Source organism: Pezoporus wallicus, unplaced genomic scaffold (genome assembly GCF_028554395.1).
Source record: "Pezoporus wallicus isolate ANWC-B61680 ecotype Strahan unplaced genomic scaffold, APGP_CSIRO_Pwel_v1 contig_7344, whole genome shotgun sequence".
Taxonomy (NCBI): Eukaryota; Metazoa; Chordata; class Aves; order Psittaciformes; family Psittacidae; genus Pezoporus; species Pezoporus wallicus.
In genome coordinates, this window is record NW_026640533.1 from 854,181 (window position 1) to 878,909 (window position 24,729).

Here is a 24,729-nt window from a genome sequence, read left to right on the forward strand (position 1 = left end):
GTTTGCCCTCTTGAGCTTTTGTGATGCCTCCCAAGCTGGAGTCTGTCCAGAGAAGGGTGATGAAACTGGTGAAGAGTCTTGAGCACAAGTCTGATGGGGAACTGCTGAGGGAACTGGGGGTGTTGAGTCTGGAGAAGAGAAGGCTCAGGGGGGACATCATTGCTGCTTACAACTGCCTGAAAGGAGGCTGTAGTGAGGTGAGGTTCAATCTCATCTCCCAAGAAAAAGAATAGGACAAGAGGAAATGGCTTCAAGCTGCACCACGGGAGGTTTATGTTGGATATTAGGAATAATTTCTTCACAGAGAGGGTGCTCAGGCATTGGAGCAAGCTGCCCAGGGAAGTGGTGGAGTCACTGTCCCTGGAAGTGTTCAGAAATTGCGTAGATGAAGCCCTCAATGATATGGTTTATGGTGGACGTGGCAGTCCTGGGCATAACTGTTGAACTCGATCTTAAAAGTTTTTTCCAACCTAGATTCTATGATTCCATGAATTGAAGAGGGGGAAAAGTAACACCCAGTTTTGAATGTGATTGGGTGCTTAAGCCTTCCATTTAAAAATACCCAGCCACAAAAACACCATTCCTTTTATGATCCAAATTTAAATCTACAGGCACTAAACAAGGGAGTAAATTTACTGCCAAAAGAATGTTCCCCATCATTTTCCTGATTTCTCCTAAAGGATTTTAAACTCACTGATGTTAAAAGATAAACAAAGAACTGTAATGAGGTGCATAAACACAGCTCTATAAGTAAAACGTTAAAAAAAAAAAAACAACAAAAAACCCAGGTATCTTTCATTTCTTGAATTGCTATTGTGTAGGCATTTGCTTACTCCATCACGGCTCTTTGCTCAGGATATAAAGAGAAAACTGATGCTTGAAGTGGTCTTTCTGCTGCACTGAGCCTAGCCTGTGTCACCTATCTAAGACCTGTGAAATAAAATCAGGGTGATTAAGATCCACTTTTTATTCTTGTACTGAAAAACCTTGCAAGCAAAAGGCAAAATTTTGCCAAGAGAAACAGGAAATTCTGGTTTAATTTTGTGTCTGGGTTATAAATATATTTAAAAAGGGGGAAAAATTAGTCATACATAAATAATAGTTCAATTACACTCAAGAATATGTGGGTGGGTGTTCCGGGTGGTATAATTTAGTAAGGCAAATCTCTTCTTCCTTGCTTTTCCTCTTCCTCGTCATTTATTCTTGCTGTGTTTCTACATTGTAACCTTTATTTATATCTTGTTCTTCATTCTGTAATTTGGGTGATCTTTCTATATTGGGTCTTTACACACTTTTCTTTAGGATCGGTTTGTTATGAACTAAACATTTTTAACAGTTATCAACCAGTGTAAAGCACTTCAAGTGCACACCTAGCCTCAGGTACACACTTTTCATTTTCTTGATTTTACATACATGTTCTCCTGACATCAGGGGAATAGTTAACAGCTTTATTGTGCTAGTCTTGGTATGGCTGACTTCACTATAGTACAGTACTGTACAACCTGCTGCAATACCAAAGATCTCCTCATCCTCCTTGTCTCTTCTTAGACTTTTCTGCTCCTTCTTTTTGCTTTTTGGCTTGGTTTGATTTTGGTTTTACAAAACCATGATGGCATGTAACATAATACCCCAAAATTTAGACTTCTGTCAAGCTGCCTGGCTGTTGAACCTCCCTCATACAGACCAAGAAACCACCTGCTGTAGCTATGCTATTTCCCATTTTGCAGCTTGGCAGCAGTAAGGAATCTAAGAATCAGTATGACAATGCCTACCTTCAAAGCAACAGGAGCCTGCTCCCACCACATAAGACATGGGGGTAACATGCCACGCAGTACAGTGAGCTGAAGTTACATAATAGCACCCCTGAGATGGCTCTTACTGCCCATCAGAATGTCTGGCCTGCCAGCAAGAAGGGCAAAGGAAACAAAAGGTTTTGCATGGGATTGTTTTAGTCTTATACTCTCCTACAGGAGCCCTTAGATGTTAAGTGAGTTATTAGTACCATGTCTTTCTCTCTCTTTCTCTCTTTTTATTTCTAATTCTAATTCGGTGCTATTTACATCACTGCAATTAAGCTCTTTGTTCTGGCACCCCGTAGATAAGCAAGTCTGTACTGGCCAAGAGGTGCTGGGAATATTTGTGAGAAGTCATCCAGACCTCGTACTTAACCTAGTGCTTGAGCAGATCATGACCTGACATTGTATTGCTCTCAGTTTGGTAACGATGAGTAAGAGGAACAAAGGCAAGAAAGCTTTAGCTGTGCTTTCATTTTAAAAGTGGGGTACCGTGCCAGCTCCTATGAAAGCACTCAAGAGCCCACACTGGCAACAAAAAGACTTTTTCCAGCCTGCAAGGGGCTTTTACTAGGCCTCACACTGTGAGGGAAGAGCTGTTTTTTTCACCAGGAGCACAAGACTGGTAGCCCTCTCCTCACATCCAGAGTCAGCCATATGAGATGCTTTTAATCCTTGCAAGGGTTAAAAAATACTTATATAGCAGCCTTTCAGGCTGTGGGAGGAAACCCCAAAAACTCCTGAATGCAGGAGCACATGAAGGAAGCAAGTGCCTCACCAAAGCCTGAGGACCTGGCACAGAAACCTTTTGAAGTCTTATTTTGAATGCTTCTTTTGAAAAAGTGTGGCTATTCTTAGCATCTTTTCAACCTGTTCTAGCATGGGAATCTGTTCCTACTGCTTCTAATTTCCATGGAGCGCCTGTTCATACGAAGAATTGAAGCTGGCACTGGCAGTCCTCTCTATCTGGGAGTGTCCTTGTTTCACCACTTGGAAGATTCCAGGTTTAAAGCTAATTGTGGGTAAAAAAGCCTTTGGTAGGTGGAGCTATGTGAGACGTGTCCTCACTTCCTGGTGCTTTTGAGGACAGACACATGGCCAGCCAGGCTTTTCCACTGCTCGCCAAGTGGTTCGACATGGTGGGGTGATGAACAGTAACAGAGACTCTCCAGAGTCATTGGCGAGGAGCGAAACTAATGATATCAGGTTACTTCCCACAGGAAAGGGCTACAATGAAGAACAAGGTGTTTATCTGACATGAATGGTTGCGTAATTACATCATTGGACATATGCTGCACCCACACAGTAACACCTGCTACACCCAAAGTGGTCTTCTGATGTGGATGCATTGTTCTGGCTGAACTAACTTGAAATGATTCAGGGAAGCATCCTGAGCATTGTGAGCAGAGATAGCACCACACACGGATATAAAGGCATTGTTGAGACAAGCTCTACATGGGATGTTCTGCCAAGCTGTTCCCTTCCCTTCCCTTCCTCTTCTCATTTCCTTGTTCTCCTTCAATCACTGGAGAATGCTAATCCCTTTTTTTGTTTATGTGTAAACTGGTGACTTTCCAGACCTCCTGCAAAGGACATTTGACTAGAAGATTTTTCTGGAAAAAGGCAGCAAGAGAAGCTGAAAGTTTCTTTCCTGAATGATGACTTAGTGGCAGTTAGATTGTTCCCCTTGCGCCCGAGAATCCTTATGTTGCTGTGTTTGGATTGACAGGGTCAGAATACGGACAGCGCTGCACTGACAGCTGTAAACAAAAAGGAAAATACTACGGGTACTTTAATTCTCCCCTTTTACTGAAAATTTGTTTGTAATAGCTGCTTTTGACCAGCTTTAGAAACATTTGCAATGTCTTGCTCGTCCAAAGCCGCAAGCTTCTGATATTTTGTTCACAACACACAAAAAAAAGCAATCACACAACTGTATCTGAAAGGAGAAAAGCATTTTCTATAGCTAGTCATCACAGTTTGTGAGGCAAAAAAAGGGTTGATACACAGATGTGGTATTTATACAGGCCTTCATGATTTCAAGGCTCATGGAAATCAACAACCCACACCACAGACATGGCAAGAGTAGCTTTCACTGCTGAATCAACTAAGTTTTCCCAGCTTTTGCACAGAAACTTATCTTGGACTTCAGATGATAAGCTAATGTTTAAAGTGTGTGGCCCCTGATGATGTGAAACCAGGGGGCATATTTCAGGCACCTATGAAAATATGGTGCCTCAACAGGGGAATCAAGTCAGCTAACCACCAAACTACTAATTGAGTATGAAGACACCTACCGCCAGCACATTCACTGCTAGTTCCAAAAATTTCTCAGAATGAAATACATATAGGAATAAAATCTAGGTACTCAAGCCAGGAAGCCAGTACTGCCTTGTCTTGCAGGTACATTGGCTGGGATGCTTTTTTTCACCCTTTCTTTTCAGCCAAGCATGGCTCTTCCTGCTTGTTCAAGACATCAGTTGGCCATAGGACAGTCTATCTCCCCTATAGTCCTCTCAGAGATAGCTGACAGGGTGAGCAGGGACACATTTCCTGATGTGGCTGGGCATTGCAGGGAAAGATGGAAGAGTGACGGAGTCTGGGGTGGCTCTGAAGGCTCCCATGGGAGACCCAGGTTCTTGTCCGTGCTCCAAAAACTATTTGTCTGCTTTACATAATAATGTGTTTGATGTAGTGAAGATGCTATGGCTTTAAAAGACTAGTAATATCATGATGCTTTTAGGAAATGTGGTCACAGTCTTTGTCTTGTACAATTGTAGGAGTCCTTCCAGTCTCTCAACCCAGCCACTGACACAGGGAAGGCAGCAGTGTCCTTAGAACACCTGCTGCCAGCATTGCCATGCATTCCCATTCTGCAGATTGGGGTCCTCCCCTGGATTCCCCCTCCCATTTATTGGCTCAGGGTACTCCTTACCCTTTTTATTCCCTCATTCCTCTCCTTTCCTCCATTCATCCTGTCTTTGTGCCCATCTGTTTTCCTTGTGCTTTCACAAAGAGTGAAGCTTTGCTCCTGACAAAGATCAGTCCTTTTGATCAAGTGTTGGAAGCAGAGTCTCCTAATGCTGTCCCCCACATGCATGTCACTACAACTCTCCTTAATCCTAGCATTCCTTTTCCAAGAGCCTTTGTAGAGTCTTGCTGTGTATCACACAGAGCAAACTGTTGTGACAGCCACTCCTGCGTCCAGCTGTGGGTCAAAGTGGTTGCTTCCATTATTACTCCCTTAAGTGGGAGCAGGGGATCAGCACTTGCCTCCTGTACCCACAGGGTCAGACCATCGCTGTTTTGCTACAACAAGGAGCAGCAGCTTAGTTCTGACATTTGCCAAAAAAAGAGGAAATGAGCCTTTTCAAGTACAGGCTGTTCTAAAAAGGGCACAAAACATGAAAACCACAAACTGCAGCTGACCAGCTACTTCTCCCTTGACAGGGATACTTGCTGGGACACAGTGATTCCTTGTTACATGACTTTCATATTTCCTAAAAATAAAAGGAAAAAACTGCCCTTTTTTCTTAAAAAAAAAAAAAAAAAAAAAAGCTTTTCCCCATCTTTTCACCCCAGAATCCAAATAAAAGGCTGCAGCCTTCATTCACATGAAAGATATAGAGCAGATTTGACTTTGGCATCAGTTTCAGAATTTTATTAAATCCATAGGTTTCCATTCCATAGAAAACTGAGGAGCTTTCTTTTTTCTTTTTTTTTTTTTCTAAAGTATATCAACCACGTAGGAAACCATGCAGCATAAGTGGCTTGTTGATAAAAATCTCTGAAAGCTATATACATGATTAATACCACACAACTGTAATGTTGAGACTTGTCAGCAACTTCAGCAATATATACAAACTACCTTTACACACATAAATATCTTATTTACAGCTAATAAATAACATCCAAAGCTAAATCATGTCTCCTCATGTACAAGAACCTTCACTGTTTTGTATCCAAGTTCTATATGTGTTTTTGTTGGCTTTTGTTTGTTTAAGAGCACACCAGTTCAGACAGTTTATTTCCATAAAACTTAACCCTTAAGAGAAAATTGCAACAAAATGTGAAGTCTATAGGGAATATATCATTATATTTATTTTTAGAGGTCTCAAATGCAGTGGCTAATACTCAACCCCACTCTTATTGACTCATCACATCCCTGCTGTAGTTTAAGGGTTAGAAAATCCAGTGTGAGCAATTTCAAAGTTATTAATATTCCAACATATTGCACTGCTCAAGACTTTTATCCCCAAATGTATTAGCAGCCAGAGCTGGAGGAAAAAAAAAAACCAAACTGCACATAAATGCATACATGTTTGTTTTGATTTCAAGATGGGATGATATTAGAGAAATTGCCACCTTCACAGTGTCTTGCATATGCAGGAACAGACTGCAAAAACCAGCACCAATAGCTCACATTACTCTTCTATAAGTGTCTACCTTCAAACCCTTCTGCCTCCCCAGTATTTTGTTTATCTTCCAGAAAGCTAAAAGAGGGCTACTGAACCTCTCAGAGCACTAGAAAAGTTATGTGTTACTTAAAAGGGGGAAGCAGAATGCCTTCAATATATCTATTTTTGGCAACTTGCAGCATGTCTAATTCAAGTGTTTTTCAGAACATTCATTCTTGTGCATCACACCATCAGGCTCCTTTTAACTGTCACAGCTCCTGCTCCTTGATGAATTTCACCTCACATCAGAAAACCAAATAGCTCCTAGGATTTAGTGCTGTGTCACAGCCAAGTGACAAAGCAAGGTGGGTCAATGGCAGTCACGACTCCAGTGCAGGGAAGCGTGAGCATGCTTGTCACCTGTCAACTGGATTCACTTGACCTGCACACAGCAGCCACTCAGCTGCATGACTGACATTTGCAGCCAAAGAGCAGAGAAACTGACAGCTTAGGCATACAAGATGCAAGCAAGTGGTGGTGGTGGTGAAGTGTTTCCTGCAGTTTCTGGTAGCTCAATTCCTTTGCAGTTCTTTATTCGTACAGTATTGGAGGCTAGATGGTTTCTTTTTTTAAGGAATGAAAGAACAGATGAGAATTTGAATATCTGCATAGGACACTGGTATTGCTGTCTTCTCCTACAACTGCTATTTATTTCAGGGTAAGCCGCACAGAAGTATATAGCTTAACAAACCATACCTATTGCTAAGCAGCACTGGCATCTACCCCCAGTAAAACACATTCACAACTACAGACTAGAAAATTCATCCCCATATTAAGTCAGTTCCTGACTCCTTTTAGTAACACATACAAAGGTGTTTTTTCACATGAAAAACCTACTCATTTGCTAAACACACACTTGAAGACAATGAATTGTAGCCACTGAACTGTCTGAAAATTCAGTTGGCCAAACCAGAAAGAAAAAAATGTCCAGTTTCAGAAGACTCCTGAAAAGAAAGAAAAGCCAGATACAGGGTTTCATTTCTTTCCAATAAATACTAGAAAATTGCTATAGAGGATTTGATGTCAAGAAACCTTGTCACAAGGCACCATGATTAAGCAAAATTATTCCTTCCCCGAACTAAAGCCTTTGGCAAGTTGCTTCGCAGATTTCATTTTAACTAGCTGGATAATGTATCTTTATGGTTAGTAACTTTGTATGCTGAGACTTCCTTACAAGAAGTCTCCTAAGATAGCTAGGAATAGCAGGCAAAAAGCCAGCAGCGGATAAATATTTCTATATATTTGGTTCTGAACATCCAGTCCACAAGGATGAACAGACTCTCCTCCTCCCCAGTGTGGAAAATCTTCACTCTTGTCACTTAATCAGATTCATGAGCAGAATTTTCTTTAGATGCCTGCTTGGCACTGTGGGGAAAAAAAAAAAAAAAAAAAAAATAAGGTGAAGAGGAACATGTAAAATACTTGTTCCTTTTTGTCTTATTTTTGAGACTTTACATTAAAAAGAAAAGCCTACTTAATAGGATAATAAATTACGTGCTTGAGCTTTTCCTGGCTACTGCTTGATTCTACACATCAGATACACAGAGCTCTCAAGGCCTTCCAGGTCATTGCCCTGAAGAGAAGGTCAGTGCCTTTTTATGCAGAAACAGATCATAGTGTAGAAGTGCCCCCATGAGACCTTTCACACACAGCAGTTGCACTAAAATAAATATAACCAATTCTCCAGCTTAAACTTCGGTGGATAAAGTCCAAAAAAAGTTGGCCCCACACTTCAAAGTTTACTCTGGGTCAGAAAAATTATTGATCAAAAAAAACTTAAGTGCACCAAGGTCTATTAAATGCAGACTCAATCTCTGATCCAAATCACAGATGCAAATCTCAGGAAGTCACTGATCTGACGGTCGCCAGCAGAAAGCAGTGAGCCAGGAGAGAACCTGTGCATGGCTGCTCAGTTTCTGTGCCAGCCTCTGCATCTGCTGCTGGCCAGTGAGGAGGGAGGGTTCTGGACTGACTCAGTATGGATGTTTGGGCATTCTTCAATCAAGGGTAAGTGTGTGGCATCTTTAGATAGAGGCATGCTTTCCTCTCTGTATTTTTGCCTTGTCTGTACACCCTCTCTAACATTTTATACTTGGCCACATGTGAATGTGAGAGGTAGTGACTTGTACTTGCTTTTCAGACACGGTAAAAGCCACATCAGGAGATGGTTAGCAGCAAACCAAATTACGGGATTCTAAACTGCTAAAGCTACCATAAGCAAACCTCAGATTAGTCCAAGTTGTGATGCTTCTGAAGCCTTCAGAAGACTAGTGCATAAGTCAACTAAATGAGGAAGTCATTAGATCCTCCACTCAAGCTATCCACTCAAGATATTGAGCTATCACTGAATCTTCCCCCAGCCCAAAGCCAGTAGAGATCACACATACCCTCCTCTCTTCCGTTTGACGGGCTGCTCCAAGCATTTCACAAATATTGCTGCCTGTCCTCCCATACCGAGTTGTGAGGTGCCATCTCGAGAGCAAAACACCACCCTGTGCAATAAATATGGGACAATCACATGGCTGAGCCAGGTACCTCTTTTTAAGAATACAAACAAGACTGGTACTTGGAAACTGTCTTTGTGTGGGACATTTTTATATTTATATTTTACAATCCTGTGAGAAAATTCTTTTTAAAAGAGAATTCTGTGACAAAAGAAACACTGTGCAAGAAAAAACTAGCAAATGCATTACGCATGGACCTTAACCTGTAGCTATAACTTTCATTGTCCTTTGTATAAAGTCTTTGTACAGTTCCAAAACCACAAGCTCTGTATCTCAAGGTCTCTTGGATCTTTATTTACACCAGTCCTTGAGTGACTTTTCTTCAGATGAATTACCCTGGAAGAAGGCCTCACTTCCTCAAATGTTTGCAAACTAAGTAGGTTGCCAATTCCAGCAAACCTGAGCAGCTGCTTTCCTATTTATCAGTACTTTCCCCACCCCTATATTTGTTCAGCTCTGATAACTGTTCTTTGATCAAGTGACTGCCTTGTTTATTCAAAGGAGGAACACATTATTCACAGTACTGTACACAAGACATGCATACTCTGTTCTGGGTCCATTTTCTTCTAACAGATCTCATGTCTCCTGAATACAAGTATATAAAAAAAAATCAAGTCAAAGTAGTTGGTTCAGACTTTTCCATTTTAGCATTCACAAATTAGTGGTGTCTTGCAACAGTCGTGTCTTTCATGTCCTCACCCACCATTTAGATATTCAACTTTTAAGAAAATCCAGCTTAAAGCAATGGTTTCTTGTGCAAATGCACTTTTTGAAGTGTTTCTAGAAATCTCCTTCTAAGCACACTCCTCACAAGAAAACCTATGTAAACATCCAGCAAGAGAAAGGAGAACTGCAAATACAATCCAAGATGATGGTTCACTGAGCTCTCTCCTGCATAGTATAACTAATTACCTAATTGACAGTGTTTCCTGTGAAACAAGGAATCAGGAAACACTGCCAATTAAAACTAATATAGCTTATAAGAAGCAAAATAAGTTACTTTTTCTGAGTTTCTCCTGACTTCACTCTGACTCTTTGGATGTCAAATGTAAAAGAGGACCACCAGTTTGACCAGCTGAAGAAGGTATCTTTCTCCCACTGCAGCTTCAGCATAAGCAGGTCACCAATGTCCACTTCTGTGTAAATCAGGAAGGAGGATGTCTTGTTTGAGGAGACTTCAGGCCTGTAGGGAGAGGAATAAGGAAAAAAAAACAAAGCAAAACAAACAAAAAAGGCAAAACAAAAACAAAGAAAAACACACACACAAAAAAGAAAAAAAAAAAGGAAGTGTTAGATAAAGAAAATTAAGGAAAAACAGAACCGCAACTTCATTTCAGGCAAAAGAACAACCTTCTCCATAGCTCTGATGGATAGAATAAGGAAAAAAACCACTAAGATTTTGTAGCTTTGTAGGAAAAGCATTCTGCAGCAAGGTTGGTAAAGTCCTGGGACAGACTGCTAGGCAAGGGGTGTCTTTTCCAGTGCTGGTGGCTCTCAGAGAAGCACCAGCCAGGAACAGTTTAGGTTCCACAGATTAGAGAACAAGACTTCAGTGCCTTCCAGCCCCATTCACTGTCAGCCCATGTTCAGGATTATAAGCACAGACTTCTGCTTATTTGCAGTTATGGGAGCAAATCCCATGTGTCTCTCAGCTTCTACACTGAGGCCTTCAGGCCCATCAGAAAATTAACTCCAGGTTGCAGGCTTTTAATGAGCTTTAACACAGCTGGAACATGTCATGAAGATACTGAAAAACATAGACAACAAGAAATCTGCCACACCAGAAAAATTCTTATTAGGCTTAGGCACAGGCCAGACTTTACATTTCCTTATTTCAGATCTCTTATCAAGAACAGCTCCTACAGAGCTTAGCACATTATCTTCAGCACTGAATATATTCCCTTGATCAAGGACAAGGGCATTTTCTGGGACCCTGAATGATTTCTGTAGCTGGAGCTAGAATGAATTTTTCAGCAGGGGCTTTAACAGATATAGGTAGACTCAATAGTACGTTGCAGTTGTTTCTATAGTTACTCACAGTGTGAAAGCAATGTTCTCACTCTCATCTAGAGTGCCATAGAGAGAGATCAGGAACGGCTGGTTTGTCTTGGTCATATTAGTCTTTCCAAAGAAATGGATCTTGACCTGGTAATGAAAGACTGGAAGAACACAAGAGGCCATTAAGTAAGAATGTAATCTCCAAAGAGGCTGCTGATGACATAACCACTCAAAACCCCCATGCAAATCCTAGGCTGGAATATGCCAACATCACTAAACTGAGGAGTTCAGATCCCTGCAGGCATCCTGGGAACTATTTTTGTGAGAAGGTAAAGAACCTTTTCAGTTCTTGCAACTAAATTCCGCATTTTTCTGCCACTGTAGTAACCCAGAGTCTGCAGTATCTCCTTCAAAGCTGTAATGAATGTGTAAGACTTGCCATCTCTGACTTGAAAACAAGAGAGTTGGGCTTTCCTTGTACAGGAGCCTCAGTGGAGAAAAAATAAAAATCAACTGCAGATTAAGCACCAAATGCCAACAAAACACTATTCTTGCAGCTGTTCTAATGCTGAAGGAATGTGCCCTCTGGTTGCTGGTCCACCACAGAATGCACACAGTGAGCATACCATGTGGCACAATGTTAGGGAGGGGAAACAAATAAAAACGCAAGTACCAAAACCCAACTCAGAAGCTATTTTCCTAGCAGAAAGCCTTCCAGCTTTTTCTTGCAGTGTCCTTCTCAGACCACTGTGACAACAGGAATCAAGAAACGCTGTGGTATTTTAACAAGGGCTGTTGCCGGTCCTGTAGCAAAGGCACTATGAAGGCCTGACAGTTACACATCTTTAAAGAAGTTGCTCATCACACTGAGCTCTGCTGATTAATTTCCCAGCAGTAGGAAAAAAGTCATTTAGATGAAAACATACTGAAGAAAACAACCCTGGACAACTCCTCAGTTGTTCCAAGTGATCTGGCCACAGATAATTTTAGTTTTGCTACTTTTACAAAATACCTTCCTTATCGTATTTCACCCCCCACCTCCGTACCTTAGGTAAGATGGCACTGTTCTCCTGAGATTGCACTTTAGCTTGTACTCAATGCCAAATTGCAGGTAAATTTCACCCCTGCTCACCACAGGCACCAAACCAGCAATAACCACCCACAGCACACACTCACCCAGACACACAGCAGAGCAAAGACATCGGTCTTGCTCAATAATAAGCAAGTAGGTCCTACCTTTATAGGGCATCTGAGCACGGGTCTTCAAGTACATTTTAGTATTTCTCTTTGTTCTCACTCTGTTAACCTTATAACCCAAATTGTTGCAGCGGTTCTTCCGGCAGCTCAGGCAGAGACCCTTCTCAAAGGCCTCCTTTGTGTTGCAGCGATAGGCCATGCTGGGCTTTTCTTCATAGAGGAGAGAGTCAATGAAGAGGTGGATGGATCGTTCATGGGAGCATTTCACCAGCTGATCCATATCTTGAAAGAACAAAAATGTGTAATACACATGCACACATGCATGTAACAATATAGACCCTTTAGCAACACTGTAGGCAGGTGCAGTACACTATGCCAAAGGTGGGCTTTATAAGGTGACTTTTAAAACCACTTAAAAGAACAAGTTTCTGCACCTCTCAAAGATCTTTGCTTGCCAGAAAACTACAGGCTGCATAAGTTCTCCCTTTGGATGTTGTGCTGTTTGTTTCAAAGCAGCCTCACCTGCCAAGCCTTTTTCAGCAATCAGACGGAGTGCTTCTCCAAAGTTGCAACCTGGCTGGAAACCTCCACCATTAGGATAAATATCAATGTGTCCAACAGGCTTCTGGATTCCAATGCTCCGGTCTGGAGAGCCTCGAGTGTAGGTGTGTAGGACATCCACAAAGTCGGCATCATCCGGGGAGAGGCGAGTGACAGCATCAGCATACTCAAAGGTAGGACCAGCTGGATCCAGCCCTTTGAGGCAAACCACAAAGAAAAACTGAGATTGTCTGCCAAAGACACTGACAGTGATAGCAAATGCTAAACTCAGCTACCACATTGGGTTGGATTATTGCATATGGTGTTGGTGCCAACTCTAGACATTACAGTTGGATTGCCTTAGTACCATTCATTTATATAGCAGAATCAAATAAAATACCTTGAAATGCTGTCACTGCTTAAAAAAATAAGGTGTAAGTAAAATATGTAAAGAAGCCCAGGTAACTTCCTCACAGCTGTAGCATTTCCAATGGATGTAAGTAACAAGCTAGTAAATACTGTCTCAATGTCTTCCTATTGTCAAGAATTGTAAAATTTCTATCTGAAGTGTGGAAAATGTCTTGCTGCTAACCTCCTGGTAGGGGAACAAGTGGGAAACATAAACAAGAGCTTCCCTGCCTACATGCCTAAGGGGAAGAAGATTATTATGGTAAACTGTCAAGCTGCAGCAACACTGACATCAAAAACACCCAGAACTATTCTGCCAGTGAACAAGTACTATCTGTCCAAACCAGACAACTACCGAGAAATGGCTGAAAGCACATGTCTTTCCTGCAGCCTTCAGCTGGGGACAGGCAACTGGGCTGCCCACTCCTGGTTAACTTTTCTCATTCTGAGCTGCTTTCCCCTCTCCTGTGAGGACATCAGGGACCGAATCCCATTGCTCCCTGTGCTCAAAGGTGATGCTGCTTTCCTAGGAAAGGTTCATCCTGGGCACTGAGGGCAACCGTGGGGGGCATAATGCATGACTACTGGTATTTGAGTGTTTTGGCAGCCTCAGCAAAAGCCACAAAGATGCAGCCAAGAGAAAGAAAAGTAAAGGGACTCATGCTTTGGCCTTCTGATTTAATCTGCCACCTCTCAGGAGTCAGCCTTTCTTGATGCAACTGCTGCCTAGCCCACCCCATGTATTCCTGTGGATCTGGGATCACAGCCAGGCTCACGTGAAAGGACAAAGGCTGCCATGAGGAAGGCAGCTAGGCTCCCATATGAACACTGCTCCCAAGCTCTCTCAGCAGCTAAGACACCACAGATGAGTCATTTTCTTAGCCTCATTTGCTAATGCTGGCATTTCCTCTGTCACAGGGATCATTGCTAGGGGCTCAGCTCTGCAGGTGCTGGGCTGTAAACCAAGCCCAGAGTAGCCATGCATGCTGTGTTGTCTAGCAACACTTCTCAGCCTCCAAAAAATCACCTAAGGGGAGATCCAAGCATGCACAGGAATAGGACAAGCATTTGCATACTTCCTTCTCCTTCCCAATACTCTGCCAGTATTACTTTCAGCATAGAATATTTCTTGAGCTTCCTAGGATTAATTTATTATTTTTTTTTTTTAGTAAATCACAATGGATTTCTTCTGATTGTCTGTCCAGTCTCCCTTTTAGCCTGTATAAACTTTGCACATCTGCAGTATTCCATGGGTAAAAGCTCTGCAGGTCCTACACCCACTACAGGAGGATCTACCTCCTGTTCTTTATGAACAGCTCCTACCAGCTGGAAGGGATGACCACCTAGATGAAGACAAACAGCTGAAGTTCTTGTGCTGCAAGAGATACTGTGGTACTGTGACCTTCTTCATGCTATTGATTTGGCCAGGCTTGATCACGTCCTCTGCACCTAAACTCTTTTCATGGCCAATAAATATCTGCCTACTCACTCATTTCTTGTGCAGAAGCAGATCAAGGCTTCTCGCCCACTACCTTTCTTATTCTTTTCTGAACCTTTTCCTTTTCCACTACAAAAATATCATCTCTGACGATTCAATAAAGTAGGAACACATCACCTAACTATTGCCATCAAGCATCAGTTATTCTGGAGATTTTCCAGAAGAATGTAGCATTTCAGCACGGTAGAGACAGGACTCTACAACCACAGGTTTTCTTACCAGTAATTCTGTTCACTTTCTTCTTGGTCAGGCTCCCAGCAATCCCAGCAGCATGAGCACCTAGACTGTACCCCAGCAAGTGGACATTGTTGAGAGGATAATTGAATTCCTCCTGCAGAATACAGTGACTTGTTTAAAGTTTGAAGTCAAACCGGAAAACATCAGAAGACACAAAGGGAAATGTTTTGTAAACACTGGGATTTCTCTTTGAACTATGAATAAGAGAACACCAAATACAATTCAGGTAGCTTAAGTGACCTAGGATGGCACAAAAATAATTAACTTGAGGCAAAATTCTAACAGAGAGGAATGCAGAATGAAGGACAGAACACAGGGCTATGTATTTTATTAAAGGTTTTCAGCCATCCCCTCGTATTTCCCCTCCTGGATCTTCTATTTCTCCCAAAGTCAGGGCACACTTCTGTTTCCCAAGGCCAGCTACTGCAAAATATACAGGGCCCTGTCTTTCCCAGCTACCTCTCACAGAGCCTTCAGAAATAATTGTAGACTCATAAAGCTCCAGGTGAGCAAAAGGCAAATTTCTGGAATGCATGCCTTGCGTAGTAAATAAAAATTAAAGCTGGGATTTTACCACTCCAGCAAAAACAGTCTACCACAACTTAACTCCATCTACCTACCCAACATGAGGTAATTAACACACCTGCACCATTGCCATTCTGCCTCCTAGGACATTATATATGAGATATGTGACTACGTGTCCTACCTCCATCCAGTCAATAAACGTAGCAACGTCCTTTCCCACCAGCTTAGTGTATGCAGCTGACACTGGGTAGTGCTGTTGAGCTCGGACTAGCCAGTCCACCACAATGACGTTTGAATCAGGTTCTCTCTTGTACAGAGCATCCACCAGCTTCGGGACCCAACTTTCATACATTCCTGTCACCTGTTGGCATTTTTTTTAATTAAAAAAAAAGAGATATCTCAACATTATCTTTAATGCATAGGCTCTTCAGCTGACATGTCTAGCACAGTTTATCAGAAGTGTTAAAAGGGAGGTTCCCTTTCTTCTTACCGTCCACCCATGGATCACGACAAAGGTTTTACTGGTATGGTTGAAGTTGCACTGTGCCAGGCTGTTCACTTGCCCAGGAATCAGGTAGCAGACATCCTCATTGGGCTCTGCAGGCGTCCGTAAGGAAAACTTGCTCTCGATGCCCACAAAATTGTTCTCAGCTTCTGTTACGCAAGAGTACAGGAAACAAAGTAGCATTTTAGAAGTATGAGGACAAACAGTTCAGAAGTCACAGGTACAATGCTGGAGATGTCAGAACAGTCAAGAAACAGGACACATGTTCTTCATTTCCTACAGCATCCTTTTTGCACCACTACAGCCACATAAAGGGGAAATCAAAGGGAAAAAAATCAAAGAGGAAATCACTTCTCCTCCAAGATCCTGCTAAAACAGCACGAAACTGGCCAGCTGTCAAAGGGGTATGAATTCTTTTTACTAGGCAGTACTTCCCTCATTACATTATTAACAGGAAATCCATTAACTGCCACAGTGGCGCAGAAAACTGCACAAGACAGTCATAGACATTACATGCAGGAAAGCGGCAAGTTCCTACCATACTATTACATATTTTTGTGGTGTATCTTCCACATCACTTCATCAATAATCACTGCCTCTTTATAGCACCCCATAGCTGCAGTGCATTAAAAGTAAGCTGCAAAGTCACCACTGTTTTACAAAACGCTAGTTTTAACTTCTTACCAAGAGGAAAACAACAGGTGAGAAGATCAGACACCCATTAAGGAAACTGAACTAGCAAAGCAAAAGCCTTTATTTTGAAGGCAGCATTATTTTTCAGCTCATGTGATAAGCAACACTGAAGGAAAAAAATCTTCCTCTGCCTCAATTTTGAATCCAGGAGGGGGGGGTGTGTGCCCATGTGTGTGAAGTTCATGTACTGGCTGGTGGTAACAAAGCATGAGATGGCTTAAAAGCATCATTTCTTAGAGAACTCCCTCCAGCTTCTAAAGGTAAGTTTTCCTTTTATTCCCATCAAGGCAGAAAAGTGACTTTAGGCTTCATGCTCTTTACCTCCTTTGTCTGGGTAGAAATTTAAATGCCTTCCCTCTTTACATTTAATTCAACACTTAAGTACCTTTATATCCAGTACACTTTGTAATTAATTGTGGACTTAAAACTCCAGTGGGTTTTGAAAACCAGGCTCTACTTTGGCAACTTGCATTTAGCAAATGTTAATTGCCTATTTTCCAATTGCAGCTGAACACAGGCCAACTCTGTGCTGCTCAGTGTTGTGTTTCCTGGTATCACGATCTCCAAGCTTTCACAGAGTCCTAAACACACATTAACAAATAGCTCCAAGCCACCACATGAAATGCAAAGGGGCATGGTGAGGATCTCATGCCAGGCACACAACCCAGATTTCTTTTTCCCCATTGAAGAAGGGGTTGTTTAACATAACTGGTAGATTTGTATTTCTCTATTAAATTGTGCTGTATCACTTAGAGGTGATAAAAAAATAAACTACTCATTTTTTTCACTAAAACTTTGTTTTTCTGGTCTTCTCATTCAAGCTACCATATTCATGAGGACACTGACAGCCCAGCCTCACTCAAGCCTCAGATATCTGTATAAATTCTGAAAGGTTCCTGCTGTGCTTGGATGGCCACAGAAATCAGGGTCTAACCTGTAGCAGGAGGCGTAAAACCAGCACACAGGCTGGCAACAAGCCTCAGAAGAGACAGCCGCCATCCACAATCAACAGCTTAACACTGCCCAAGTTCACCAGGACTTCTCACCTGCTGAAAGCAAAGCACACACAGGGAGGTAACATGAACTGTTACCGAACAGAGGAAGTGCTCAGCTTTAGGTTCTAACCTTGACTGCATGAGGATGGCTAGCTAATCCAGATAATTACACTGAGGGCCCCCTTCCTGTCTCCTGGCCCCTTTCCTTTAAGGAAGGGAAGAAGTTTATGAAAAACACTTTTCTCCAAACCAGCAGAAACATCCACGTTATGAGGCATCTAAGACTGAAAGCAGAAATCTACTGAACTAATCAAATGCTGTATTCCTCAGAAGTTGCCCTTTACTTATCTTTTTGCACATTCAAAACTTCATTTTTCTCAATGAGAGAGTACAAAACCCTTCCCTGAAGCAAATCTTCAGACTTGCGCTTTTTAGCCAGAAAAAAGAAGTCCCAAAAGCCAGTTGGTTAAATATCAACTGTAACTTTTCACTCAGCAGTGAATCAATAAAACCTTGGAAGGTCCAAGAACAGCTTTCAACTGTAAGGCATATAATGCAAGGACTTTCAATTATGTATATTCCTGCCTAGCACAGGAAGGGTAACAAGAATAGTCCACCTGCTCACTAGTTAATAGTGCTTCCTTTCATACTTAGATATCATTTCCCTTCTGAATTAAGCTTATCTGTTAATCACTCAACGTCTAAGTTAAATTGAGATCCTGACTTGTATTGTGTTTTCAATTACAAACGCATTCTGGAATTTGCATAGACTTTCAGACTGCATCTTCTTTGGAAATAAGCTTGTAGTAAACTAAAGTTAGATTTCTAAGTATATCATACTTAGAGGTGCACTTAGACAAGTTCACCAGACTTACAGAGATGGCAATACACTGGCACCTATCACTGAAGATGCGCAAAGTGCTTCATAAATATTTGTGTGCTTCCACCTAAAGATCTTTGGATGAAATTTAAGGACATAAGAGCACCAAGATGCAGTCACCATCAGGAAAGTAGCAGTTGCGAAGCAGCAGCCCATAAGTTAGGGAAACAGCAGAAGGCCACTCTGCTCATTTAGCTATGTTATATGAGGAATTAGAAAGTCATAAGACATTACCTTTTACGCTCACAAACCATGCCATGCCGTCCAATATCCACACATGCTCAGTTCCCAGCCGCAAAATACCCTCTGGATGAGGGAAGTGGGTATGGTGGAATTTGTTACAGACTTTTTAATGATGTGCTTATTAAGAAGCTAGCCTCAAAATTTGCCCAGGAAAGTTCTATATGGCTCAAAGAATAATATAACTTGTCTATACCTCATGTTGTGCCACACACATACCTCAGTACCACTTCCCCTCCCACTTTTTACAGATTAAGTTTTAGAAGTAGAGCTACAAAATAGTATGTGCACACTCACCACACATACTGACAGAATCATAGAATGGGTGTGTACCATGCTTTACAACTGCAGCAGAGAAGCTACAAAGCATATCACTTCAGAAACCTAACATTTCCCACTTTTACTTTTGTACCTTCAAGTATCTCAGTCTATTTAAAAAATATGATTCAGAACCAAACTTCATCATACATTGCTTTTGTTACAGACCTCTTCCTCATAGATTTAAAGTGAGAAGTCTTCTTGAATCACATCCTAACTGACAGTTGGGTCTCATTCTTACAGCACTACACAAAGCCAAAGAAATGCAGAGACAGTCAATACACACATTCACCACTGGTTAGTTATAGCTTTAAGATTTAGACTTGGCTTTAAGCCAAATCAAACAAACCAGGGAAAACCCAGAAATGGGGAGTCTTCTACATGTTTCTGGAAGATAGATAGAAATTTACCTGAACTGGCATCAGGCTTTACATAAAAAAAGCTATAGAAATTGGACAGGAAGAAATTTATGTGCATCCATACTAAAACACTGAAGTCTTTTCTGCTGACAAGAATGCAAGTTCACTTCTAAACAAGGCCTTGAATAGAAGCCCACCTGGAGGTAAAAACATATAGGCAAATAAATCCATGCTTTTGCTAAAAATCACACTTTCCCAGGCTTAGTTCAGCAGAGGTATGAAGGCGTGTGTTCTGTGTTGCAAAAGCATCCAGGCACACAGTGCAAATACAAGGCACTGTTACAAAATACAGTTTTCTAGCCACTGGTAAGTGCTTACCATTAACAAGGTGACCTACAAAAGGTATTATTTAGGGAACAGTAAAAGGGAGCAGAATTAGGAATCAAACCACCAATTTCAGACCCAAGCTGGCTTTTCTAACAGTGTAGAGACTGCATTGCCAAACTCCATATTTTCATGCTCTGCAGACTTTCTGATGCTTTTTCTTACACATACACTTTCATAATCTCCATTTCACTACTTTAAAATAGTTGTTCTGTACATTAAGTTATAAAGAGTACTGTAGAATTAGAAGAAAGTACAAAAACCTTAGAAACTGGAGAGGGACAGTAGTTTCATTTTCTTATTCTAACTTTGTGACACTTTGGACTTGCAATTTGTGAAACTCCATTCAGTTAGGGACTCCTATCAATTCTGAAGGCATTGCACTAACTTTAAGCATTCTGACCCAGTACTAATACTAATTTATACACCAATCAAGAGAATTCAGCTTCAAGTTCCATTTACAAGAAGCTCAAAAGATGACCTGGCAGCTGATTTTGATGAAGAAAACTGTTTATCCCTAGTCAGCTGGGTGAAGAATGGGAACTTTGAGGAAATAACAGCATCTGGAATATTAATCAGAAGTTAAACTGCCTGGATCAGACAGAGGATACCAAATATGATAACAATACACTTGCCAGAATCAGTGCACCTGAACTATGGTTTTAAAAATGGAATCTTTGATAAACAAAGATTTCCTAGTGTTATGCACACAGAAATGGAAATATTATTAGCTAGGTGCAAATATCATCACGAATGATGATAAACTCTGTAAACTCAAGCCTACACAGACATGCACACACACAAGCACAGCAGCAATCATCTGTACATGACATCAAACATTTACATAACCAGATGGAGTTAACTGAAATAACTCTTCCCTCAGCTGATAACCAGCATTGGGATCACCCATCAATTAGTGATATTGAATTCTTAAATGAGTTCTGAAGCAATCTCCTGGTCAGCTGTAAATAAAGGGCCTGTATCAAAAAAAAACCTGTTGTCATCTAATATGATCTGCTTTATAAATTGAAAGCAGACTACTGTGTGCTGCAATTACATGAAGCCTACCCACAGATAATTGTTTAACTTTGCCGTAAAGAATTACAACTTCAAGTTTATTTATGTATTCCTTAAGGGCAGAACACTGAGAGTACCTTCTTCACTTCCTAGGCAGCATTGATGGAAAGAGCAACACCTCTGAAAAGCAACTGCTTCCAAGTTCAGATGCTGAGCAGGGACCTCTCAGCTCAAGTCCTGCAGCTGGCAAAACAAGGGCAAACTGCTGCTCTCACACTGCACACATGGATGCTCACCCCTCTCCAAATAGATCCTTACTCTGCTGCAGCTGGAAGGCTTGTAACTCAATCCAGCAGAGCTCTTGCTATCCACCAGTCCCTCTGGGATATCTGGAATTAGCCCAGACAATAAAAGGCAATCACTGTCAGACTTTGTAGTAGTATGGAGGAAAGGATGCATGAGAAAGCCATAGTATGCAAGTACTTCCTGCACATGAGAGACTCCAGCAAACTTTTAGGAGTTTTAGTGTTCATGCTATTCACCAGCACACTTCTGATGCCTGACAGCCTCACCTCTGCACCTTCTCAGAAGAGCACTGTTTCTGGAAAGGCCATGCCACAGCTGCCCTGTTAGGTCTGCCCCGAACACAACCATGACAAAAGCCTGCAGCTCACATCATACAATAGTGTTAATCTGCTGTAACTCCTGACTTTGGATTTACAGTGGTAAAAATAGAGATCAGAATGTATTCCTAGTAATGTTTTTATCTTTTCCTGGAACACCAATATTATCTTCACCTAGAGTATCTTTTTCTATGTTGTTTGTTAAATACTCAGGATTCCTGGAAGCCTAGATCATGTGTTTTCCATGGTTTCAATGTATACTTTTACTGTGGTGCGGAGGAAATAGTGTGTGGCTGAAGGCTTGGCTAGCTTCAGGATGATCGCACAACCGGTTTTCATATAACCTGTTCCTAATAAGAAGCAATATAATCATTACTAAACCTGTGGCAAATCAATTCCTACAGCGATGGAAGTTTGCTCTGGGAAGTTATTTTACTTCACAAAACTTGGACACGTTGATGAAAACTGCTCTGATTGCCTCTGACAGCAAAAGATTGGATTCAAAGAAAGAATACATTCCTTTGGTTGTGCCCTAGCATCCCATCGTCTTACTTTTGAATACTTATCTTCAGTGCCCTTGTACACAAAGGAAATAACAGGCATCCTCAGTGAAAAAGGAGCAGTTCCATATTCCATTGTAGTACCAGACGGTAGCTTTAAGAGCTACAGCCACACTTTCTTCTAAGGCTGCAGGCTTTTAAAGATAAACATTATGTGTGGGAGATTAGTGTAAGAAAGTAAGACTGTGAGAAGGCACTGCTAACATAAGTTTGAGGAGTAATGAGCTCCTAAAACTAGGGGTTTTCTCATTAAAGCTGCAATCATTTGTTATTAACCAAAAGAGCATTAGTGAACATACAGTAGTCAAAACATTCACACGTCCCACTTCTTCTAGCCTGGAGGATGCCTATGTACAAACTCAGGTACAGAAGGTGTAGTGTAAGTATGTACAGACACTTGAGAGAGTATACCCTTTGTTCACTTATTCCCTAAATGATTCTGTTGCATTAAAACATTAACTACAGGCCAAACACGCTATCATGACATAGATGAAACTCAGCCTTGCCTTAGACAATTCAGACCAAGAACCGTGGGAAGATGGGATGCAGGGCTCCCGTGTGAGACAGGCAAGTCCCTGGCCCTGCAGGGAGCCGAGGGACCCTGCTACGATGCTACCTCTGCGCCAATCCACCTCCAGCAAGGGACTCTTGGAAGCCAGCTTGCTCCTAGGGAAAAAAACACATCCCAAACCCCCACCGCCCTTGCATCAGCCCGGCAGGGAATCAGGATCCGGGTCAGTCCCTACAGGATACAGGTCCCCTCAGCATCACCCTCCAGCATCTCCCGAGGCCACCCCGCTCTACTGTCCCGCAGCATCCCCAGCAGCTGCGAGAGCCCTTCACATCCGAGTTGCAAACTCCCCTTTCCCGCCATGCCGGTAGCACTTCCCCTGAACACACACACCTCCCCCCAGCGCAACAGGCTCACCCGGCACCCCCAACCCCTCCCGCGCCGGGGACTCACCGGCCGCCGAGCCGAGAGCGAGCATCCAGCTCAGGCAGAAGCAGACGATTGTCAGGAGCACTTCCGTCCCCATCTCCGTGCGCTCCGCCGGGGCAGAAAAGTTTCGTTGAGAAAGAAAAGAAAAAATAAAAAAACAAACAAACAAACAAACCAAAAAAACACTAGGTTTTGCTTAGGAAAAAAAAAACAAAAACCGAACAAACAAAAAGAACAACAACAACCAAAAAAAAAAACACAAAACAAAACAACCAAAAGACGCTGCCGCAGCAGCGGTACAGACAAGACGCCGTCACCCCAACAACGGCCACCCCACACACCCTAGCCCTTCCTCCGCCACGGCCCTTAAGTGCCCGCCAATATGCAAATATGCAGATGAGCCCCTGCACCCATTGGGTGCTTGCTGCGGGGCGGGGTCGGCGCTCCCCGGTACGGGAGGGGCTGTGGGGGCTGAGCCCCGCTCTCGGGGCGCCACGGACCCCGGTTCCTCCCCGCACGGCCCGGCAGAGACCCCAGAGCCCAGAGTGCAGAGGCCCCTCGGCACCGGGTCCGCTACCCTCCCGCTACCTCTGCCCCCCGTGTCTGCCCCCCGCTGCCCCCTCCCTCCGCTCTCTGCCCACCCAGCCCGGCCCGGCGGCCGCAACCCCCTTGGTCCTCCCTGCCTTTGGCAACCACGCTCCGCTGTGCCCCGGGTCGGGTCTTCCTTTCCCATGCATGCTTTTGCAGCAAGAACCAACTGCTATCTGCGTTTCCAGCTCACTGCCTGTAAGGAACCTTCTGCTGCTCCCTTGCAAAACCTCTGCTTTGCCTGCACTCAAAGGGGTACAAGTTTGGAGTGTGAATTAATTCACTGAAGATTGCATCTGTACTCTGAAGAAATGCAAAGTTGTGCCCTTGAGCTTTCCAACTCTCTCTGCCATCCAGTCACCAATATGGTTGGTTTGCAAACAGCTTTGCGTCCATGGCCACTAGGTGAAAGATCATTTATGTACGGACATGTAATAGATAAATATTAAATTAAGAAAAAGACCAGTTTTCATTTCACTGTGCAGTGTGTCGTCAAAGGCCCAAGCTTCATATAGAAGCTTGTGACTCTTGCAGGGCATGAAGACTCTGTTTTTTTCAACATAGGTTTTGCAGCACAAAGCACCCGTTGAGGATGACTGACTTTTCTCTGGCCAGGCACCTTAGAAAACTAAAATATGCCTGGTTCATATTATCAAGGCTATTCAATAGGAGGTTGCTTGGATGAAGCAGAACTGGGCCAGCTTTGCAACGTTAGATTCCATCAAAAAAGCAGTCAGATCTGTAAGTGAGAACATGTCTCCCCCAGGACACAACTTGAAGTTCCTTCACCACCAGCCCCTATTTATATCCAAAAGGCACTGGAAGAATTTAATGAGGGTGCAAAACAATGGTGCTGAGACTTTTTTCCTGACTGAGACAACCGGGGTAGCAAGGTCAGGAAGGGAGGCTAAAGCAGCGGGCTGTGGGAGAGAATAGGAGTCAGAGGCAGGAGATTGGAGGGGAGGATGCTGGTGGCAAGGACAAAGACCAGCTTTCCTCATCAGAAGAGGGTGGTGGTATGAGCGCTGAAAAACATGGTTTGTGCTGCAGCCTGCTAAGTATCAAGCATATCCTCTGACTGGTGTTTGAGACCCTCTCACCAAAACAATAGCAAGAATTTTCTCATGTAGGCTTGGTTGTTGGCTGGGTTTTTTTTTTTCCCAAGTGCAAACTAAACAATGCATTTTCTCTTGATGTAATTTGGTTGAACCTCTATAGTGAAATTCCCCCCTGAGAAATCAGCCTGCCTCTAGGTTCAGATATCCTTCCCAGAAAATTCCAGTCCCTGCAGGTAGCAGATAGCAAATTAAAAGAACAAACAATTTAAGGCTAGTTGCTGTAATAGAGACTGTCAGGCCACCAACTTAACCACAGGTGATGCTACCAACCCAGAGCAAAACAGAGCATGAAGACTCCATCTATGGCTACAACAACAAGACCCTATGTTACAGTAGGACTGTGGGAAGACAG

General features: G+C 42.5%; 1 protein-coding gene across 2 annotated transcripts; it reads right to left on the minus strand.

Moving 5' to 3' along the window:
• Positions 1-5,787: 5,787 nt before the first annotated feature.
• Positions 5,788-22,768, minus strand: LPL (lipoprotein lipase). Of its 2 annotated transcripts, none has more exons than XM_057419373.1 (10): positions 22,696-22,768; positions 15,648-15,811; positions 15,339-15,518; positions 14,615-14,726; positions 12,472-12,705; positions 11,989-12,231; positions 10,793-10,913; positions 9,755-9,937; positions 8,638-8,742; positions 5,788-7,615 (listed from the first exon to the last, which is right to left on the minus strand). In XM_057419373.1, the coding sequence occupies exons 1-10, from the start codon at positions 22,766-22,768 to the stop codon at positions 7,570-7,572; spliced, it is 1,461 nt and encodes a 486-aa protein (XP_057275356.1). In that variant the 3' UTR covers positions 5,788-7,569. The 2 variants fall into 2 exon arrangements, with proteins under 2 accessions (XP_057275356.1, XP_057275355.1); XM_057419372.1 differs by having other exon boundaries at positions 22,660-22,768.
• Positions 22,769-24,729: the final 1,961 nt, after the last annotated feature.